This window comes from Lampetra fluviatilis, chromosome 4, assembly GCF_964198595.1.
Source record: "Lampetra fluviatilis chromosome 4, kcLamFluv1.1, whole genome shotgun sequence".
Lineage (NCBI taxonomy): Eukaryota > Metazoa > Chordata > Hyperoartia > Petromyzontiformes > Petromyzontidae > Lampetra > Lampetra fluviatilis.
The window spans coordinates 12,087,765-12,111,682 of NC_136278.1; the positions used below are offsets into that span (position 1 = coordinate 12,087,765).

At 46.8% G+C, this 23,918-nt stretch overlaps 1 protein-coding gene and 1 non-coding gene across 5 annotated transcripts in view; one reads left to right on the plus strand and one right to left on the minus strand.

The window, feature by feature from the left end:
• Positions 1-1,152: 1,152 nt before the first annotated feature.
• Positions 1,153-23,918, plus strand: part of LOC144931571 (wolframin-like) — a 61,612-nt gene continuing 38,846 nt past the window's right edge. For 2 of the 4 annotated variants that reach the window (XM_078855565.1, XM_078855569.1), the window contains exons 1-2: positions 18,447-19,166; positions 23,029-23,117. In XM_078855565.1, coding sequence (XP_078711691.1) covers positions 19,115-19,166; positions 23,029-23,117 — 141 coding nt within the window. In that variant the 5' untranslated portion in view covers positions 18,447-19,114. Of the gene's footprint in view, positions 1,180-18,446; positions 19,167-23,028; positions 23,118-23,918 lie in introns of those variants that run through there. The other 2 variants (XM_078855568.1, XM_078855567.1) reach the window with 2 other exon arrangements.
• LOC144931871 (U6 spliceosomal RNA) lies at positions 18,751-18,857 on the minus strand. Its single transcript, XR_013636676.1, has one exon. It is a non-coding gene; the product is annotated as a U6 spliceosomal RNA (small nuclear RNA).

Here is a 23,918-nt window from a genome sequence, read left to right on the forward strand (position 1 = left end):
TGTTTAGTTTGTCGTCCTTCCGCCGCACCTCCGATTAAAATGGTTTGCTAAGTCCGGTGCGAAAGAAATTCAACATACATGCATTCAAACTACATCTTCTGCTTTTAGAAATGGGCCTTCGTGAAATTCTGAGCATGACATAAATAAAGCAGACAAAACACACACACGCTGGGTTATGACATGATTGTGGACACCAAGGAAGCAAAGCCGTGCATATATTTGAAATCTCCAAGCATGAAATTAAATTTCCTTGCGGCGACGAGGCATGTAAGAGGCTTGTGGGCAGGCGTTGCCATCCTCTGCTTGTACTCTTCCGTGGCCGTGTGTACTGTTGAGATTTTGCCAGGTGAGAGAGAGAGAGAGACTGCAACAACGGGAATTTAAAATGATTCCCTTTTTCCCCCTTGATAAACCAATTAAAATAATTCACAAACCCAGTTCTAAAATTGATGCCTTCAGTTATTATGTTTTGTAATTCACGCAATGACATGATGATGATGATCATGATTCGTTCATTGTTAAACGTGCGGTTGGTTTTCTCCAGAAGCTCGTGTAACATGCTCGTTGTGATAACAGATTATGAAGTCATAACACATTCTTATCACAGCGAAACCTCGCCACGTTCATCTTAAAATGCTCATTGACCAAAACTATCAAAAAAAGCAGGACCATCCTGTAAGTAAAGTCGAATTATTATATATTTTTGCTGCACAGTATTTCAAGTTATTAAGTCGTGTGGCAACATGAACACACGCACTTTCAAACCCGCCAGCGTGACGGTTTGGCACCGATGGAAATACAGCACTGTACTGTGCATCTGGGCTGACACGCGCAGCGCGCACACATAGGGAGTGGGATAAACTCTGGGATAATTACCAGCTAATTTATTTTTAATGAGCAGAAATTCAAGTTTAAAGGGGGGAGGGATTAATTATTTATGGGGCAGCATGAAGTCAAACGAGAGCAGGCAGAAACAGGTTGTGCAATAACTCTGACTGCACATCTGCAAAGATGATGGTTTCGATTTTAATTTGTGTCCCAGGGATGCAGTGATATATTGCTGAACGTGCCTGCTCGATCGCTGGCCCGTTTCATATATCCCCAACAACCCAACTCCACTCTTCCCCCAACCATCAAACCCAACCACGCTTCCTGGGACATGAAATTGAGATAAGTACGGTACGTACGTATGTTGCACCTCTTTCACACCGTACGTAGCCAACCGTGCGAATTGTAGGTGCTGTGATGTATGTATGTTGAACTTCTTTCGCGCCGTACATCGCCAATAATGCTCATCGGAGGTGCGGAAAGGAGTTCAACTTGAGGTGGCTTCCCCTCATCTTCCTCGGCAGTATTTTTCAGGTCACATGATCACGGGACGTGCTTTAACATCAGGCCCAATAACGTGGACAAGTCCTGCGAACTGCATTTCGAACTCGGACGTGGATGCATGATTGCAAAACGCAAATTTCATGCGGACAAAAGAAGAAGAACACATTATTCCACATTTCTTCAGAAGAAAAGCATCGAGCAAAGGGTAGCGCAGCAATTAACGAATACTGCAACTGGTATATATATTAGAGCCAAATTTGTATCCAGCATTAAATAGACGAGTCACTAACGTGGGTGGGCATGTACAGTACAGGGACTCCTGTACTTACGAACGAGTTAGGTTTCAGACGTCTGTTCGTAAGTCGATTTGTTTGTTCGTATCTATGAAAGTTCGTAAGTCGAGTGTTCGTAAGTAGAGGAGTACTTGTATATTAAATTCCAGTCGTAGTCAGCATTAACTAGACGAGTCACTAACGTTAGTGTGAATGTATGGTATTTCTTTTTAATTATTCATCACGCGTTTAGCCTTTTTAGGGTCACGCTGACATCGTGCAGAGTTTCTTAAAGGTCTTAGGTTCATCCGTCTCTTCCATTTACGAGCGAATTCAATCCATTTCACAACATTCGAAGGAATGGCAAAAAACTGAAATTCTAATGGTTCATGAAGAATGGTGCTGAACAAATCACGATCTGATGGACCGGCGAAGACCTTGAGACAAATTCTTTGGAAGATGCGGTCTCACATTGGCTCAGTGAGGGTGCCATGCGGCCGGATAGCCAGCCACAAATTGTGATAAAATTAACAAAGATTCCTCCTCTACCTCCCCCGTATAGCCTGTAACAGACTGTTGGGGCCAAGTGCTGTTAGCGAGCAGGACCTATGAAGGCCGTCACGGCACACGAGGGGGTGGGTGGCCAGCACCACGCCCTTGCCTGATGTTTACACACCGCACCAGGTACTCATTTGAGGCTGAGTCGACCTCAGGGGAGGCCCAGGACCGGTTCAGATACTCGCCACCGGTGTCGGCTGTGAGCGGGACAAAATGGACACGAACACCGGGAGGAACGATGCATTATTGTGCAGGCATGTGTCAATGGGACTTAGGCCACCGCGTTCACATTGTGCGCGACTCCCTGCAAGCCAACAAGAGAAATCACAACGTGCAGTTGTTGTGGTTGTTGCTCGGGGGGCTAACATCTATCATCGCCGCGGATGTTGGTTTCAGTGTGCCAACAGTGAAGGCTCAAAGCTCTGAGCCAACTGCTGTGGCTATGATTACATTTTCTAATTGTCTGTAGTCGTCCGCGGACATTGGAAGAAATACAATCGTCCATTAAATGTCCATTAGCTGAAATTAAATTAGCTACAAGCATGGCACATGGCCCATACACGAGGTGAATTTAACTTCTGAAAAATGCATAGACGGTACCTAAGAGCTGACAAAACATGTTTTCCAAACTGATGCTCACTCAAGGCAAAGTAATATTTCAAGTTTAAAGTGTCAATTGGCTAACCTTACAAATGTCCAAACTCGTATGCCTGCATACAGCTAGTTAAACATAATAATTACCCTGCTTACAAGTAAAATAAAATGTTATTATATGGAAACATAGACATTGTATGGCATGCAGTTCTTAAGACAATGTCCTAGCCCTTTAATTGGCCTCGTTAGGATTTCCAACAAGCGAGTTTAGTTATCTCGTTAAGCCTAGAAAATATTGTGTGAGCGAAATTACATCCGGCGACCCGAGTTCGATTCCCGCTGACGACCAATAACAGTGGCGAATAATTTAACCGGTCCTGGGCCTCCCCTAGGTCGACTCAGCCTCATACGGGTGCCTGGGACTGTGTGTAAACATTGGCACTGGGGGAGGTTCTGGCCACCCACCCCTTCGTGTGCCGTGCCGGCCTTCATAGGTGCTCGCCAACAGCAGTCTGTTCAGGCTATACGGGGATCGTTGTCTTTGATGTGCTAGGAACCGGGTGACTCGAGTTGGAGTTTTCCAAGGCGAACACAAGTGGCAAGCGGCTTAAGAATAATTTTCGAGCCTTAAATGGGTGCCTAGTGCGGTTGCGTGCATGCACGTGCATTCCGCATTCTTGAAGGCAAGCCTTGCTGGATCACGTAAAGATTTATAAAACTCGCTGGGCTATGAGATGGCCAGAAGCAAGTGCAGAAATTGAATTCTTTAATATCTGCGTATGGGCTGTGCGCATCCCCTCAAGCCGTGGGTTCTCTGGGCACGGCCAGTTTCCTCCCACGTGCAACACACCCTGAAGAATGAGGTATTGAGACTCAGCGAGGCCTTTGGTGATAACACTGGTCTCTGCCGCGTCGTCTTTGACTTCATCATCATCAGCAGCAACAGCAGAAGCAATCACTGTTGCACGGTTGTCACCGTAGTTCATGAAGCACATCTTCGTCGTCAGCATAATTTAATCAATATCCTTCCCCCGCACCTCCAATTAGCACGGTTGGCCACGTAAGTTTGACGTCCATACGTACAGCTCATGCACGGGATCGAGATGGATCGTGACATCGCAGGGCCGTGAGGAATGGTGATGGAGAGGCCTTCCTACAGCACTGAAGGGATGAGGGCTGATGATCTAAACAATCAATTATCGGCATTGCTTTATATCAATATGCTAATAAGAGTTTTGTGGAGGGAGAAAACAACTAATTGTAAAATTTACGAAGCTATTTTCCTGCAGGTTGCAAAAAACCATAAAACAGTCATTAAACTGATGGATATCCAGATTAGGTCTGGGGGCTGCAACAATTTATGAAGTCTAATAATTAAACACCGGCCAATTTTATTGCTTTTTTGCCGCCTGTATATCGCAAATTTTTTATTGCATTTAAACGAGCCAACAAAAAACCTGCTCGGCAAGACGCACGTGCCTTTGTGTCGCGTGTAGCAACTCGGATCCTTGATAATAAAGCCGACGGTCAGGCACTGTGGCATTAATTGAAGCGCAGGCAAGGCGAATAACGTAATTACTACCCGTGTAACATTCATTACAAAAACACAATTTACATGGGCGAACACGTCTAGCTCTCTGAAAACAAAGAGAGAGAGAGAGCCACCCTGTGACCCTGTTTGAATAAAGTATGGAATCGCTGAACCGATTAAGGGCTTGTGCAATCAATATCTGTTATTCCTCCGCGACATTTTCCATGAGATAATAAACAGCCGGATATAAAATGAAATGTTCAGTTTCTATGCGGCAGTTATCGCACTGCGCTGCAAACCCGGTGAACCGAGTTATATTCCTGCTCGTGGCCAATATTTGTGACGCATGTCTGAACCGGGTTCCCGGGCCTCTCCTAGGTCGACTCAGCCTTAAATTAGTACACTGTACCTGGTGCGGTGTGTAAAACTAAAACACTAATTAAAAACTATGAACAATTTTTTTAAATCTTGCCAGGTAAGGCCCACTAAACTGTGTAGCTCGTTTTCAGAAGCGACCTGGCAATAAATGATAGCTCAACGCAGTGGCTTATCACGTGATGTTGATTCTAAATGTGGAGGTAAAAACCAGAAGACCCGGGCGTGGTGCTGGCAACCCACCACCTATATCTACGCTCCAAGCGTGGTGGTGTTTCATTCAGACGCTGTCCCGACAGACCTGGTCTTCACCTGAGGACGGCTGCTTGCGTTGTGGCCGAAACGTCGTGAGAATTATGTTATTATGTTTTATTTTTATTATTTTATTACTTCCCTTCTACGTGACTTTACCGAAAGAACCAAGAAGATTAACCCACCACCTCATACGCCGTGGCACCCTTGATAGGTGCTCGCTCACAGCACTCGCACCAAATATTTTAAAGACTATATTGAGGGGCGGTGAGGTGGGGGATCTTTGGCTTTGTTAAAGACCACTAGCAGCAGCAGCAGCATCTGTGTTGGTATCTAGGCTTCCGCCTGAATATTGCAAATGTCTTTACACACCTGGCTAACCATCCTCATCCACACCGCATCCAACTGCAGCACTGTGGGGTGAGACATTCATTTTTAGATCCCTACCCCCTCTCTTTCCGCTTCATATAACCGCACGCACTTCAGCAAGACGCTGGCCTACTACTTTCGTCTGATGACCTGATTCCAACTCTGTCACAGACACCTGAGAGCCTTGACATGAATTATAGGATTTTTTAATGACTTCAGATTTTGTCCCAGATTCATTTTTGGACAATATTCCTTTTGATGGGTTTTTATTTGTTTAGTTTGCGTACAAAAACGTTGCAATGCCTCCAACGCCAAAAATTCAGCGGATTGTCAAAGTGACGCGTTTCAGACGTTTTGTCACGATGTCAATCTGGCCCTTTGTGATCAGCAAAACATGCACGTGGCCCCACAGTGTACCTCCAATTCCAGCACCTCCGGTTAGCACTGTTGGCTACGTATGTTGCAAAATAAGTTAAACATGTACATACGTATGGGGGAGGGTGGTGAAGGGGAAGCGGGGGTAGAATTTCAGCGGAGAGAGTTGGAATACTTTGTGCCGGTCTTGAGGAGGTGAGGTTTGTCAGCTATAGAACGCAGTGAGCATGGATAGTGGAGGAGACGCAGGGGTATTGGATATCGTTGGTCGATACTCAAACTGCAACTAAACAGTCAGTATCAACACCAGTGAGCAATTTTTAAACAACAAAAATCGGGTTATCGGCTTATGGACAACCTCAGACCAATAATTCTCAGCGGCACATTTTAAGCGGCAAAACTCTGCACCGCTCTCTCAACTTGATTCATCTCGATGTAGGCGCTCGCTGCCTGAGGATGCCTCCAACGTGGGAGGCGACGCGTCGCGAAGGAGAAATGAGCGGCCCTCGCTCGCCACGGCTATCGCGACAGAGTAGCCTCTCTTTTTGAAAAAGCAAATGAACCTCATGTCGGGACCCCCCGGGGACGCATAAACCCCCGGCTCTCGCATAAACTGCGTTGCGACGTCATTTCATGTCTGTTGAAGGCGAACGACACGGCAATCTATTCCTCTTGACGAGCTCTACACGATGGGCTAATCAAAGTTTAAAAGTTTTGTTTCTTCTGCGAATTCGTCCTCGCCGCTGCGCTTGGACACGACACGACAACAGAATGATCTGCGCCAGGTGGGTCGCGGCGTTCATGTGCGCGGTGGGACGGAGTCGCCAAAAATAGATTAATGTATTACCAATAGATTAATGTATTACCATAGATTAATGTATTACCATTTTGACCTCCGTTTATTCGGGACTCCGGGGTCCCGCCATAAGGTTCATTTATTATTCTCATCAGCAAAAGGCAGCTCAGTTAAACAACGGCTGGCCTGTGTCATACGCAAAAGAAGACTTCGCCTTTACGATTGAACTGTTTAGAGATAGAGAAAAAACAAATACCGGTACGTGAATGGAGTTATTTATTGGGGGGTTATTCAGTGGTGCAGCTCTGACGCCACTCCGCTAGAGCACACGAGAAGTTTAAACTGCATCTCCGTTTCTCGCACGGTTGGCTACGTACGGTGAGAAAGAAATTCCACACACATACATACGCCGTAGCACCTCCAATTAGCACGGTTGGCTACGTACGGTGCGAAAGAAGTGCCACACACATCCCCACGTGAATGCGTTTCTCTGAACAAACCAGGAAATCGTCCGTATCAATCGTTCTTCGCTTCAACTGCAATCCGGCCACGGATGGAACCCAGGTGGCGCGAGACTCGAACTGCCCCTGGGCTTCCCTGCTCACCAGCCTGCGCTGCCCAGCAGTGTGATGGAGTGAGGGGGGGCAGCTGGGCCTTCATTTCCAGCAGTGCATTGGCGAAGGGACAGAATTGTTGTTGTTTTGTATCGTTAATGGACATCAGAGGAGGCGTCAAGGGGCCGTCCATAAAGGACGTCACGCACCTAGGGGGGGTCAGACATTTGTGACGAAATGTGACGTCACATCAAAATTCGCAAATTTAAATAAATATAGACAACACGTTCTACAACATCAGAGTGCAGCGCCACATTAAATACACACTACAATGACAATAGTTTAAAGCGATTTGAAGCATGTTTTATTTTAAGGGGGGGGGGCAGAGTTTTGTGACGTCATATTTGAGGGGGGGAGTCTGACTTTTTGTGACGCCGTGTGACGAAGGGGGGGGTCAAAAATCGTCCAAAATCGCGTGACGTCATTTATGCACGTCCCCTAAGAGACACCTTCACGGCATGCTGCATCGTACCAGATACATCAAACCCAACATTTCCGGACCATTGAACATGGTTGTCGAATCGCGTTGCATTTTAACAAAAAAACACAACGTAAGATAAGCTCACACAGCAGCAGCGCCTCTGTCCACAAAGAGGTCACTTCCCTCGCCGAGCGAAGGGGCCCGCACGAGCGGCGGTGTGAACCTGAGCACACCGCGCCTCACTGAACCGCGCAATGTGTGCGCCTTGTTGCCCCCCCCCCCACCCCCCCCCCCCCGTGTAAATTCTGATAGGGCGGACAATGCGTGGCTATAATCAATTGCAAAAGGTTGGCACAACTGCGCATCGTAAACACTCGCGTATGGCGTCACCAAAAAAAGTGTAGAATTAATGGAGGTGGAGGCCAAGGCGCAGGCCCTGCAATTGCTTCCTCATTGCGACTGCTGGCGGAAGAGCCTCCGCCAGGAGGTGCTCCAGAGGGCCCCCCCCCCCTCTAGAAGGGGGCATTTGGGGCTCGACTATTCGACTCTGGCCAGACGTGCAGTCTCTTCTACTATAACGCCGCGTGTTTTCAGAACGCGAATGGGATACAACGCGACGGATGTATTGGGGAACACGTTGCTGACGAAGCGGATGCGAATTGGATATAACGCGATTGAGTGAACGGAACTACGTCGCGCGAGTAAGCGGTCGTACGGCTGCCGTCGATGTAACGTCGCACAAGGCAGCGGGATGCTGCTGGATACTTCTCGATGCTACCCACGGGCCTCAGTCTTTGTTCGAGCTGCGTACCCATCTCACGCATTATCGCGGACTGTGCTTGACCCTATATTATATATTGTTACGCGATTTTCCCATAACGCGGTGTTCTTCAGGAACGCAACTACTACCGCGTTATGGGAGAACAGACTGTGATGAGGTGGCAGTACCCCACAATTTACCCCAACACCAACACGTGACCCCGCCGATTGACATTTCGAGCGTGTCCACGTGTAACTACTGAGTGGACAGGGGCAGTAGGGGGTCTAAGAAATGTGCCCATTGTGTCAACTGATTTGCTTACCTTTTTCTATAAATTATCAACTTAAACATTAGCCTGTTATATTTTAATCAAACATTTAATTAACTCACCCCTAATGTGATGGCTGAAACTGCTTTTCTTTGGCGAGGCATGTGATGTTAGCTGGTATTGATGATGTTGCTACTCGCAACTGCTTTTACAGGTTTGCTCCTAGATTTATTGAATCTCAAGTCATGCCTGCGTTTGCCTTGGCAGGGCCAGACTTTACCGAAATAACCAAGAATATAGGGCCAGACAAAATTATTTCGTGGGCCTTATACAGCCTGCGGGCCGGACGTTCCTAACCCCTGCTCTATGTCATTTCTGTCAGGCAATACAGGTGATAGAAAAGCGGAGCTGCGTGGTCACGAGTGTTTCTGTGGGAGCGTGATGATTCAGATCGGCAATGCCATGCACTTATTAAAACCCTGAGAGCTCGAAACCTGCGACATTCCAGGATTGATTTCCAGGCTGCGACCAAATAATATAAAATAAAAAGTAAAAACTCACATTCGTCAGTAACACTGCCGCAATGGAAAATATATGGCAGGTGATGTTTCGGGAAATGACCTTTCAATATGGAAATATTATTTGAAACTTACAAAGTAAGGCCATAGCACGAATAGCAAATTGACTTATCGGACAAATAATTGAGATCAGAGAGATGGAGTGATTAAAGTTTGGATATCACACTAAAAAAACAAGTTTTATTAATTTACATTTCAATGATAGAAAATTATGTATTGATCTCCAACTGTGTACATTTTTAACTAAATAAACTCCATGAAATATAACTGCTGTCTGTATTATGATGGGAGTCTCAACGCATGATTAGTATAAATCTCAGTGAACCAGCATCAACATGCTCATTTATGAATCCCACGTTTTTCCATTAGACCTGGAACGATGAGTCGAAAAGGGTTGATCTCTGAACTAGAAAATTGTAATCGACTACTTTGTGGTGTATTCCTGACCCCATTAAATAATCGCAACCCCCACATCCTTCCTCCCGAAGGCAGGAAACCCCCCACAAGCCCCGCCCATCACCTCTCACCCAGCGGCCGAGGTGAAAGTCCCCCCTTCCCCCACAACTAGTTTTGTGTTATACTGGTAGGAACGAAGTGAACCAGCCTACAATAGATTATATCGTCCGTCCGTCTGTCCGATGTTCGATTAGGTGTAGCAACATCGCCCCCTACTGCAAACACTTGGCAGGACCCTACAAAAACCTTTAGACTCAGTGACGCTTTCCTGGCTAAACAAGTGTAACATTCCCTTATAATTCCCTGAGATAGTTTTTTAATTCCCTGAGATAGTTTTTAATTAAAACATTTAAATTAAAAATTAACTCACAGCAGCCTAAAGCCTACAGCTAGGCCTAAAGCCTAGAACTAGGCCTCAAACTCTCCCTTCGTATCGTATTTGTTCGTTCCTACCAGCCCACCCCGCAGGGACCTGTTCCAGTTCTTCAATTAGTCCCTACGTTGTATGTATGTTTTACGTATGTATGTTGAACTTCTTTCACAGCGTACGTAGCCAACCGTGATAATCAGAGGTGTGGCGGAAGGACAACAAACGAAGCACTAAAAGCAGTTCTAAAGAAATGAGTTTTCAACCTAGATGATTTAAAATTGCATATCTCCAGTGGCTTCTTAATATCGGAAGGAAGAGCGTTCCAGACAGCTCCAGAAGCTGACCTGAAAGCGCGCGATGCAGTGACCGTCTTTGTTCGATTGTTAGTAGCCAAAAGCCGCAGCCGTGAGGATGACCGGAGTTCCCGTGATGGTTTATGCTCATTTGTGGCAACCATTTTGTAATCGAACCATCAGTAATCGATTACATAAATCATTAGATAACCAAGTTCTAACATGAGCTTTTCACTTCAATAACGGAGAATCAGTGTCATCAGCCTCTATTCGCAATATGGACATAGAGCTCCATTCCCTCCATAGACATAAGCTACTGCTGCTGCTGCTGATTGCCATCATGTCTATGAGCATTGTTCACTTTGCATTCGAGAAAAGCCAATGCCGAGGATGAATCGTCCGAACATGAATGTCTGACCCCAAGACGGAAGCTTGTGTTGCCTCCGAAACGTCGTGATTTATTATTTTATTTCTTATATTATTATTCTTCTTTATTTTTATTATTTATTTTTTCCCTACGCGACTTTACCGAAAAGACCTAAGAGTATGAATCCAAATATACAGCAGGTGTCAGGGTCGGGCCGGAACCCACGACCTCCTGTATACCAGGCGAGGTTGTTAACATCTCCTAGCCACCGTGGCGAAAGTGGAATTGCTTTTGCTCATTTGATATACAGTACATAATTAGAAATGAGGATGCATTATTAATTTGTTATTAGTTTTGATAAAACCACAACGTAATATATTTTGTAAATAACTATTTTGTGCAATATTTCTTTAAGAGGCAGATCTGTTACTCTTTTGCCAAAAACGCACAGCAAGAAAGCCCTGACATTGTCGAACACAAAGAAAATCCACAAAACTCTCGGTGGTTTATATGGATTTCTGTTTTTAACGCGAGTCTGTGCAAAATGATGAACATGCACAGATATAGAATTACATCAATTGTAGGTGCAAGAAAAAAATGAAACAAGTGTGATCATGGTGCTATGGAATACAGATGGAATGAAACTCATTTGTTCTCATTCTCTCGTACAGATATAAATTGCAGTATTATCAATCAACAGGTATTTGTTCTATAACCATGTGAAGATGCATCGAGGTTCTGTATTTTTTTTAGACACCTGCCTAATCACATTTACACTGCATAGTCAGTGATTTTTTTTTCGTGCGTAGAATTTCCACTGACTTCTTGATTGTAGACGTCGTAAAACATCTCTACTCTTTGATTCCCCGTGGGAACTTTTCGAGTGAATGCATTAAATGTTATTGAGCCATTGACTCCATGATAAAAAGCTCAAGGGCAGGTGTTTCCTGCCCGTGAGCCTGGCCATGTTTCTAAATATTACCCTCGTCATGCGATATTATATATATTTTTGGTAGCAACACTGTAGAATTGCAAAATAACTCATTCGGCTATAAAAAAAAAATGCACCACATGGTTCACAGCGCAACGTGCCACAGCGCTGAAAACAGCGGACGTGTAAACGCGTGGTGTGATATTTCAGCCACTGTGGGACCTACAAAAGAAGGCCGATTTCCAAGCACAAATAAAACAAAAAAATACACTCGACTGACTGAACGTTGCTCATGCCCCTGTTCCTTCATGGTAGCTAAAGCGCCAGGTAGTAAATTTCTCTAAAAGATTACTGTTCAGCTCGGTGCCAGCACCTCTACGAAGAAAGCTATTCCCCAGTGCGAGCATTTCACATCACCCCTTAATGGAATGGAATGTGTCTACAAATCAATTCCAATGCCCGTGCTCATGTAATGTATGGAACCAGCGTGGCTCCGTAATAAGCATGAACAAATTGGGGCACTTCGGAAGGCTTGAATGTGCCAAACGGTCAGCGAGTGCAGCACTGTCGCTTTGCACGCAATCGACTGAGTCTGAATACACGATCAGTCGTGATTTTTTTGGAGTGAGTACGTAAGCCAAGATGTATATACCACGTTAGGCTGGCAGACAGCGTAAGCACGTACCTGCACTCCTATCTGTTCTATGGTCTTCGGGCACGCGTTTTTTTTTTAAGTTGATGGGAATTTTCGTTGACGCGAATATTAGCCCGTTTTAGCTGCCAATTCTACAATGCAAAACCCGTGTTTGTTCAATTAGTGGTCGTGTCCACCGTTGCATGGAGATGCCATGACATATGCACCGAATAAAAAACAACACTATCAGTCAGTTTTGTTGCCAGATAAAAGGGTAAAAAAAACAATTATCATATTTTGCTATTGACAAAGGAGGTTCCAATGGTGTAAATACTTACCTGAGCTCTCATACTCTGATGGTGCATTGTCTTTGAGTTATGCGCCTTTTGGCGTCATCTGGTCCAACACCATGTGAGACTAGGCTCTAAGAAAAGCTGTCTCGGGTGTGGATCAATCAATTTCAAGGACAGTGCATACATTATCAGAGTTGTGTTTTTTGTTTGCATTCCGACCGCAGGTATTGTGGTCAATGCAAACATGACTCCTTGTAAAAAAAAAAGGTGTCAGTTTTGTTGCCAGATAAAAGGGTAAAAAACCAATTAACACTATCATTGTCCATTTTATATTTCAAGTGCTGTCAACGGGATGTTGATCCTAAACTTACTATGTGCCATACAGGGCCCACCATTGTGACCTCTACTTAAAATACAATCTCAAATCACTTTATGCAAGAAGAAATCTATACTGGGCCCTGTTCATCCCTAAAATCCTTATTGGAAAATCTGCGCTATACTTAGGATCCGGCTGCCCCTATCCTGGATTTACCTGCAGAGGCCAGAGGGTCACAGTTACACACCAGGTCGACTGTTCCGCGGAGGGGAGAAATGTACCTCGGCGGTGGAGAGACGTTTCTCAACGTTACGGTTAGAATCTTTACAAAGGCAATAGCAATGCTAATGATGCTTTGAAGCATTCGTGACTGCAGGAATCCATACGCTTTGATTCTTTCGGTAAAGTCACGTAGGTATAAAATAAAATAAACCACGACGTTTCTGGCGCAACACAAGCACCATCAGGTGATGACGGACGCTTGTGTTGTGCCCGAAGCGTCGTGATTTATTTTATTTTATAATGATGCTTCCTGTTTGAGTCCATTGAATTACGTTTGCCATAATTTCACAGTGCACGGGAAGCGGCGTGGAAGGAACTTGTCAGGGCGGGGCAAGAGGAATGCGTGGCGAGGAATGAGACGCGAGCAGGTTGGACCAGATGCTTCAAGCGTCCACGTGGGAGCTCCAGTTTCACGGCAGCTGGGCAATTACCTCGCGAATGTGTTTTTATTTGTGTCTGAATTCGATTGAATTGTTTCGATTTGATTTCACAAATTTCACGTCAACGTTCACGACAATGAGCAGCAACCTTTTGTTCGCTTTGCTTTTGTGTAAACATCAATAAAAGGGAGTTTTGTTCGCGGTGGACATTGCTTGTCACCCGTTCTGTTGTTTTTTTAACCCTCTGGCGGTGGCAATCCTACTTGTCAGAAGATGAAAAGGCTTGCAACCACCATCACAATAAAGAAAATAATCTATAGCTGTGGCATTTACAAACAACTATGTATTCTCTTGACTTAAAGCTGTCGTGACTGCAGGAATTCATATTATTGGGTCTTTCGGTAAAGTCACGTAGATAGGTTCAAAGAAAATAAGAAAAATAACAAAAAATACTACGACATTTCGATCGCAACACAGGCATCAGCTACACAAGCAACAGCTACACCGTTCACGTAGGATCTGAAAAATGGAACATCGTGGTGTCGTAAATAAAACAAAATGATACGCACCTGAAAAGTACCGTGTGTTTAGCATTGGTGTAGCATATTCAAGGATCTTCTATTTAACAGCATGTTGCTACCAACGCAATTGCTGTTATTCAGAGCATAGAAATATTAGAAAGCTCATCTTATTTAGTACACGGAAATACAATGGACATTGAAAACAGGAAAAAAAAGTTTTGTATTCACCAGTTAAAGCCCACTGAGCTGTCAGATCTTTTTAAGAAGTGGTTTATATCATCATCATCATCATGTGGGTATGTATAGTGGCAGCCAAATAGTCTAAACGCGTGACGTTGTTTCTAAATGTGGAGGGCAAACCCAGAGGACCCGGAGAAAAATCAACGCCACCGCCACGATGGGGAGAGATAGCATGCGGCCTCCAAATATACACAAGGCATCGTCAGGGTCCGGGATCGAACCTATAACCTTCTGCAGATCAGGCGATGGAGATAACATCTCGCCATCTTCTCGTCGCAAGAGGTTCCCATTACATTCACAACACATTTACAATTCAAACCAGGACTTTTTTCAAATGCATTTAGAACACAGTAATTACGATAAATATGTTCTTATTTATATCATGATAAGCCATGGTCCATCCACTGCTGCATGAAGTTCTCTCCCCCCACAGGAGTCATCTCTGACAATCAGGCAATGTAATAGTGCACACTTACAAGCAATATAGTAGCTTCCACCAATGATTGTAAACACGGTAAGTTACAGGAGCAGCAAACAACTTTAAACGACTAAAAATTGACCCATTGTCTCTGAACATTGGCATTCTATATTCATTGTACAACACAACGCAATGTTAACGGGGCACAACAACAAAAACGTGCAACCGCGTGGTACAATAATCCATCGGCCATCATCGTTATGCCAAACCACCAGTTCCTGAGGAACTGCTACCATTGTGCGTGCGTTTCGTTGAAAACTTTTCGTTTTCCCGCCTTTGGACGAATATTCACGTCGCGATGCATTGGTCTTCCGTCGGTTGCTGATTTGAATCACTGTCGTCGAGAAGAAAGTGGCCGAGGTTTTGTTTGTGTGCGCGCTCGCAAACCTCAATGTTGTGTTTCGTGTTTAGGGGTTTTCATAATCAACGTGTTTGGGTTTAGATCGCGTTATTTATAAATGTGTCGTAACCCTCCACCACCCGACACGGTGTGTTGAAGCGTGAAACCACAACAAACCACAACATTTGTGGTTTCACGCTTCAACACACCGGTAGGCTAAAGTAGTGAACTATTTGTCTTTTGTCAACGTGACACTTTTTTTGCTGATTGGCCGTGTCGGGTGGTGGAGGGTTACGACACATTTATAAATAACGCGATCTAAACCCAAAAACGTTGATTATGAATAATATTGGTCGCGAAAGCCTGCCACGTGTTTAGGGGTTTTGTTTGGCGTGGCCCAGGAATGGGTCACACGCAGCCCCCACAATGCTGACTTGAACACTCTCGCTCGGACACTGAAACACGCAACGCATAACATCCCTGGGTTTGATCTTCCACGAAGCTCATGGTCCACCCTAAATCGCATCCAGTGCACAAACCATGCCAGACAGATGCGGAAACCTCACGCAGCACAAATGGCAAATGAAAAACTCTCCAGGAGCGTGCGACTGTGGTCATCCAGAGCACACCGTACAACGTATAACGACGCAATGCCAGAGCCACAAATACGAAGGAGACATCACGGCAATGAACTCCTCTGCTGCTGCTCCTGACGCGGTTATCTGCTGGCTTGACCACCTGAATGTGAAATTGTAGTCGTTGCTCTCCATCGACATCAGCAGCCGCACTTAAGAAAGAAAACGAGCGCTGCTGTGGAATCAGTTTTCTCGATCTGCCAACTGCCTCGATATCAATTGAACACGTAATAGGCTTTCACGAACAATATGATCTGTAATAGAGATTTTTGTTGGGTTAGTTCGCGTAAATGTGTGTCATTGAACCCGCCACCACCCGACACAGCCAATTGGTAAAGTTTGTCGCGTAAACAAAACGTGAAAATGAGTTACTAGTTCAGCACACCGGTGCCTTTCAGAGTAAACCCACAAGATTTATAATTCGAGTGCCGTGACGTCTCGCAGGTGATTACAACAGCCAGCCTCATCAGGCGACGGCCAAAAATTGTGGATAGATCCTCCTCCTGTTTCGGTTTTAAATAGAGGTGGGGGTGTGATGTCGTCACTTGTGAATCAATCGGGCGCCAAGACCAGAGGGATTTGTGTGTCAATGTCCACGTCTCGATGTCAAGTCGGCCGTGACAATAGCCGTTGTGTATTTGTATCGCCCCGCTTTGCCCTTTGCACTTCCCACCAATGCACACGGCAGACGAGTCGCAGTGTTCCGTCCCTCTCTTTAGCCGCAGGTTCACTCGGAAATCAGCTGGCCCACGTGCGTTTGCACCCACCAACAACTGCCTAGAAATCCGTATGGTGACGTCACAATCGCCGTCGTGTTAATTACCATTTTTTGGGGGGCAAAAGCACCCGCGTCATAGGTAATTAATTAATAATATCGCTATTTGCAGTGTGTAAGACTTTGTCGAGTTTATTGCAGTCTTTCACTACAGTATTTTGTTAGGATCAAACATTTTTTACGAGGGTAACTTTACACAGAGGACCATACAATGATCGTGGGATGCTGTATATATCGTCACTCCACCCCCATAGTTGTGGAGAGAGTGAAGAGTTTCCCATACCTGGGCAGTGTGCTCATGACCGGCTCCGGTTTGACAGCAGAGGTTTCACTCCGAATCATTCGAGCGGGATTATCTTTTCATCGGTTGCGTAACGCTGTGTGAAAGCTACCTGGTCTGTCGCTCCGCACGAAGCTTCAGGTCTTCTCGAACCACAATCATCCCCTCCCTTCTCTACGCTTGCGAAACGTGGACCCCCCCTAATGGAACATCTTCGCCGGTTAGAAACATTTAGGCTGTCCTGCCTACGATCCATCCTGGATTTAACCAGGTTGAATTGTGTGAGCTCACATATCCTTGAAAGATCTGGACAAAGCCCTATCGGTGAGCGCCTCCTGCAGGCAAGGCTTCGTTGGCTGGGTCATGTAGCCCGCATGCCCAGCCACCACATGCCTAAACAGCTTTTGTTCGGCCGGATCGAGCGGGCTAAACAGACGCGGCACGGGCTAAAGAAGAGATGGAGTGATGTGGTGCAGGAGGATGTGGAGCTCAGAGGACTTGCCGATGACTGGTACCAGCGGTGTCAAGATCGGCCTCTGGAGGAGGCTCGTGAAGGACGCTGCTGGGCAGTTGGAGGCAGTCGCCCTCCAACAACAATGGAAGGGGGAGAAGCGACGCTCACAACAACGAGCGGAGCGCTGGATGGCTAAAGCACAGCAAGTTGGCACAGTAGGGGGCACAGGTGGTGCATCAGCCACTCATCTCAATCAGTCGACCCGTGGCACCTTGGTATGCCCCGTGACGTCCTGCCAGCGGGCATTCGACACTTCACGTGGCCTCAAGGTGCACGTAGCCTGGCACAAGCGCCGTGGTGACGTCACCGCCACCTAGTGGCGAATGGCGGTTGTTGTTAAATCGTCATATCGAGGTATCCCATTTTGCTAAAAATAAACAAACGGGTCCCCCGTGTCGCCTCTAACAACAGACCGATGGGGAAAGGCAAGTTCTGTTAGCGAGCACCTATTAAGGCACGGGGTGGGTGGCAAGTCCCACGCCCGGCCGCCTTTGTCTCCCCAGTCTTTAGGTTTACGGTACTCGGTTTTTTTTAGACCGAGTCGACTTAGTGGGGTGGCGGGGAGGTGGGGGGCCCAGGAAAGTTTCAAATAATTGCCCGTGAGCGGGAATGGAACCCGGGTTCGAAAGCGGAGTGGTGCGCGTCAACCACTGCGCCACCGCTCCCCCTCCACGCCGTGGACGAGAGCCAGCCGGAGACGTGAGTCGCCTTCCACGCGACTCTGCACACAGCCCCAGGAGCCATGTGACATTGCCTTTGCTCGTACTACCAGTGCCGGATTAGTAGCTACTACATATGTAGCTACATATGTAGTAGCTACTACATATGTAGCTACATATGTAGTAGCTACTACATATGTAGCTACTACATATGTAGCTACATATGTAGTAGCTACCACTTTCAAGGGCCCCGCGCTAAATGCTCTCAAGCTATCAATTCCGGCCCAGGGATTCTCTGCACTTGCTCTATTACTATAGTACTATACCGCCTTCAACTTTTACTGGGTGTTTAAGGTTGGCGATTTGTCGTATTATCTAGCTGTATTGCAAATGAAAAAATACAATTACTTTACTATGCAAGTTAAACATTTGTGTTTTAATATTTTTGTTTTCATTCAGGGACCCTTTATTACATATGCTACAGGCAGCACACTCGCTTAATCCGACACTAGCTCTGACTATCTATGCTGTTGCTGTATCTGCACACTGGAGTCAACACTCGTGACGCGGACCCCCCCCCCCCCAAGGGAAAAGTGCTCGCGCCCGTACTAAGTCCGGCACGAGCACACGAGGTGGGGGGGGGGTTGGCTCTGGGTGGCCAGTGCCACGCCCGACCGCCTTTGTCTCCCCAGCGGAGGGCTTCGTGTTGCTGTTGGCGAGGACCAGTGCCACGTGGCAGCAGCAGCGGCAAGCGGCAAGTCGCCCTTGGGGCGCACTGAGCGACCCGGAAACAAACACCGACTGGGTGGTGCAGCATCACTGCAGGAGGAGCAAAGAAGAGAAGCAGCAGCAGCATCATCAGTGTCAGTGTTTATCAGCGGATGAGGCCCGCGCTTTCACGTCTCTCTCTCGAATTTGCGTGTCATCCTTGCGCAGGGTCCATGCTAATCTTCTCTGTTTCGTTCCAATCTTAGTAGATGTACTGCCGGAGCAAGTCCCTCTCTCTCTCTGCCTGTGGGTGACTGCTGCCTTCCCGGACTTGGACGTCAACACTGCTGCCCATACTCACTGCTGCCTGCTACTCACTCATCCTCCTCTTCATCCTCCTCATCCTCGCTGCTGCCATACTCTGGGCTACAGGCTCGGCCGCGTTGTCACCCCGCAGGTGACCGAGGCGGCGAGGGAACAACTCCGCCGACACGCCGCCGTCCTGCGCCTCCTCCTCGCGGTGCACCTAGCCTGGCACTGAGCCACGATGGGGACGAATCCCGAGAGCGCGGATCTCCCTCCGGCCACCGACACAGCAGGTTCACAAGTTCGGCAGCCAACACTGCGCCTTGTCACTGCGTCTTGTCACACAACGATCCCCTCCCCCCCCCGTGTACACTTAGCAGACTGTAGGGGCAAGTGCTGTTGGCGAGCAGACACGTGTGAAGGCTACCGGCACTGTGGCACACGAGGGGGTGGGTGGACAGCACCACGCCCGGCCGCCTTTGTCTCCCCAGTGGCGATGTTTTTACGCATCGCACTAGGTACTCATTTGAGGCTGAGTCGACCTAGGAGAGGCCCATAAACGGTTCAGATAATCGTCACTGTGGTGTTGGCCGTGAGCGGGAATCGAAACCGGGTAGCCAGGTTCATAGTGCAGCGTGGCGCTAACCACTACACGAGACACACAAAGACACACACACACAGAGACACACACATAGAGACACACACACAGAGACACACACACAGACACACACAGAGAGACACACACAGAGACAGACACACAGACACACACACAGACACGTACGCGTGTGCCGCCACTGTTTAGTGGGGGCCTGCGTCTTCATGGCCCGTGTACACAATCGAGTGCAGTGCAGTAGTTTGTTGGGACAAGCAATACGCGCGGCCCCTAATAGTGCGTTGTGTCAAACAACTCTTGCAGTGCAGTACTGCAGTGTTCACCGCATCACGTCTACGTTACACGGCCACACACACACACTGCGTTTCTCGACGCTGTCGTTGTGTGTAGCCTACGACTGGGATGGATTGTCACAATCAGCTGTTGTTATCGATGAGTGCAGAAAGATGAACAACGCCAATGTGACTTGATAACTTTGACCGGTGGCTTCAGTGCACTCGCATCTCAGTGTGCGGACATCGTCTTGACCAAGGCCATGGCCATGGAGTCAGCATTGGGGGGGACCAAATATTCCAGGGGGTCTGGGGGTCCGTCCCCCCCAGAAAAAAAATCTAAATTTTAAAACTCATTTCCTGGCTAAAATATAAAAAAAATTCACTAACACATAGGACGGACTTTTTTTTTAGAGTAATGTCTAATAGTGTATTGTATTACATTGGTCTGTTTTTTTATTTTTTACCTTTTCTTGTTGCATTGTATGTACTGGCACAGATTAGGAATTAATAAAGTACAACCATAATCACAATCATATAAACAGAAATCTATTTTATAGCAATATATGGGGGGGGGGGGGGAATTTTGAGCATATTTGAATATTGGGGTGGATGTGGCCCCCCCAATATATATTATAATTACGGCCTTGGTCTTGATACTGGCCTCACGCATATACCGACGACACACACACGATGCACCCATACCCAGCACTTTGTGTGTGTGCACACTTCATGCTGTACACCATCGGATTGAAGCCTTGTACAAGCGCGGCCATCATAGCCCTCCCTACACACCGCAGCAGTGGCAACAGCGTCTCTTGTAGCGACTAAAAGTATCTGTTACGACTCGGCATTACATACACATGGGCATTTAAACTGCACTGTGTTTGGTGTCACATGCACACCCAGGTCGCCACTATAAAATGAGACCCATTATCTAAACGGGTCTCTCTATCTATCTCTGCCAAGGGGAATGCAAAGTCGAGAGATGTTTTTCTGTTCCCCATTTTCCACGTCCCGAGTCGCGTCTGTCGTGATCCAAGCCCCGCAGATGCACAGACCGCACCCCCCCCCCCCCTCGGGTGCTGCATTGCAGTCGGGCCTGTGTCGACTTGCACGCAGAGCCAGCAGACGCCACGAAATAAATAGACTGTGGCTGACCCCACCCCACATCCCCCATCTTCCCAGCCATGGGTTATTATTGTTTGCAGTTGTAAACTTGCGGACACGCCCGTACCGGGACACCCGTGGAACAAAAGAGCTTAGTAGCTCATCGGATTCCACCTACAGTCTAAAGAATGATTCGGATTGAACTCAAAACAAAATATGGGTTCATCCATATTCTACCAGACAAAAAAAACCGCAAAAACCCTCAACCTATTCGTCAATAACACTACCTAAAAAAATATGTACTGTATATAAAAGGCGACGTTTTGGGTGATGGCCCTTCTTGTTTTTGTGTTAGGCCGTAGATAATTAGTTTTTTGTGAAACGTGATATTAGGAGGCAAAGGCATCCACTCACCCACCAGCTTTCCCCGCCAAAAATGCGTTGAACAGATTTTGTACCGGTTCATATAAATGTTCAAAAAACAGGGTGCGATGTGCAGTCGTGCAATGAAAGCAACACGAAGAGAGATGCTTTTTAGGTTTAATGTCACTCAGGAGGCAAAGGAACCTCCTCCATATGAAGTCATCTTTCATATAAAAGTCGTTTTAAAATGGGAAAAAAATGCTGCCTTTCAATCGCTCACGCCACTGCCGGCGGAATTACCTCCACTAAAGGAAGCTCTAGAAGGTACGGTATTTGGCCTACTTTTTCCACGTGGGCCAAACGTATTGGAAGAGGTCACAGTACCTACGCTTAACCCCGCAGCACACGACTTGCCGAATGAACGTGATGCATGAGAGGAATCTACAGGTAGCATTAGTAGTTGTGCAGTGGTTCACTTACCACCTTGACTGCCGCGGTGGCGAGATGTTAACTACCTCGCCTGGTATACAGGAGGTTGTGGGTTCGAACCCAACCCTGACGCCTGCTGTATATTTGGAGTTGGCACCTTCTCCCCGTGGTCACGTGGATTTTTCTCTGGGTCCTCCGGTTTTTCCCTCCACGTTTAGAAAACATGCATTTAGAGTATTTGGCTGCTTTAAATTTCCACACGATGATAAGCCGCTTCGTTGAGATATCTTTTGTGGCCAGGTAGCTTCTGAAAACGAGCTATGTCACTCAGTGGGCCTTACCTGTTAAAATAATGTAGAAGAGTTTAGTTTTAGGTTTAAATTTACGGTCACCAATCCATTTCAGAATGAATTGTTTTAAACGTTTTGAATGGTTTTTTAAACGTTTTTGAGTGTACAACGTTTAGTTGGTTATCAAACAAAGCGCTTGAGTAATTATCGTAGAGTCTAGCAAGGGCTCATTATGATCAGAAAAATCCAGAATCGGAGTATTTTGTTATTCAGTTTGACCTATGTGTTACATATAATCTTGAACCTCGGTCAAACTACTGACCAAAATTGAGAAAATGCAGGGGTCGAGGAGTGGCCAATGGGAGAGGGGCAGGGCCAATTGGGGAGTGGGTAGAGGTGATGGGCAGAGAGGGCAGGGCCAATTTCTAGGTGAGTGACATCTTGTGAGTTGCATGTGACGAATGAAGTTCCCATGCATAGGATAGGGCTACCCTCTAGTACTGTAGAGGCGGTCACGACACAACGTACCGGAGAGTGCTGTGGAGTAATCAAATGAGTGGACGATGATTTGGAAATAATTCTCCGTCGGATATCTAATTACATACATGACTGGGGACCACGTAGCAGCTGGTGCAACTATCCCGACCCTGACGCTGTATATTTGGAGTTTGCGTGTCTCTCTGTCTGTGGTGGTGTGGATTTTTCTCCAGGTCCTCCGGTTTTTCCCTCCACATTTTGCATGTGCTTCGAATATTTGGCTGCTATAAATGTCCACGTGATAAGCCACTTTGTTGAGCTATCATTTGTGGCCAGGTCACTCCTGAAAAAGCTTCGTAGCTCAGTGGGCCTTACCTGGTAAGATAAAAAATAGTTTATAGTTTCATGGCATACATCTCAAATTGTTCTGCGGAAGAAGCTCTCTCGCTTGTGCTCCTTGTTTCGCTTGATGCATTTCAACTACGTGCTTTGTGACTCGCCGAATTCTAGGTGGCACACGGATTCAATGTTCTGCAAAAGATGGACCTCATTTCCAGGGCCCGGTTGACACCTTGCGTTGTGTGGTCGATGCCGTCTGTAGGGGCGACTCCTCAGGGAGAACTTGAGCGGCCCACGATGGAGGGCCTGCTCCAGCGAGCCAACGAGCAAGATGGACATGCCCAAATAGAGGTGAGCTTGGGCTTGGAAGGGACATCACTGCATCATGGGGCACCAAGGTGGCGAGACGCTAACTACCTCACCTGGTGTGCAGGAGGCCGTGGGTCTGATCGCGACCCTGACGCCTGAGTTTGTGTGTCTCTCTCTCTCTGTCTCCCCGTGGTTTTTCCCTCCACATTGAGAAACATGCGTTTCTAGTATTTGGCTGCTATAAATTTCCATGTGATAAGCCACTTCTTTTGGCTAGCATTTGTACCTAGGTTGCTTCTGAATTAAGAGCTATATACCCCAGTGGGCGTTACCTGGTGAAATAAAAACGTAAGTAGTTTAGTTTAAAAACAATTATTGTACATATTTTGATCTATTGATAGTCATTATGGAATCAAGTTTTCTTACAAATCATGCTCACATTCAGAAGGGCGTAACGCCAAGTAATTGAACGCCGCACGAAGATGGCATCCAGGGACTTCCGTTGTTGGGATTGGTTGGCCGCGTCGCAGCCATCCGGTCAGCCAGGTGGTCACGGTGCACGCACGATGGGGGTGGAGTCACAGCGGCTCTCAGCAAGGGGTCGGTTTGTCTTCATTTTGTTGGCCAGCCACCGTTTTTTCCCACTGGGTGGCACGGTTTTCCATTGAACTTCATCCAACCGACTCACAAGAAAGAACAGCCTAAGTGCGCGCGCGCGTGCCTAACGCCCACTCGCGCGCGTTTCCAAACTCGCACAAACTTAGAAGGTTGCCTCGGCCACCACCGAGGCTGTTTGGGACGGCCTTCCGGATACGGATGAATGTCCCCCACTATAGTAGCTCA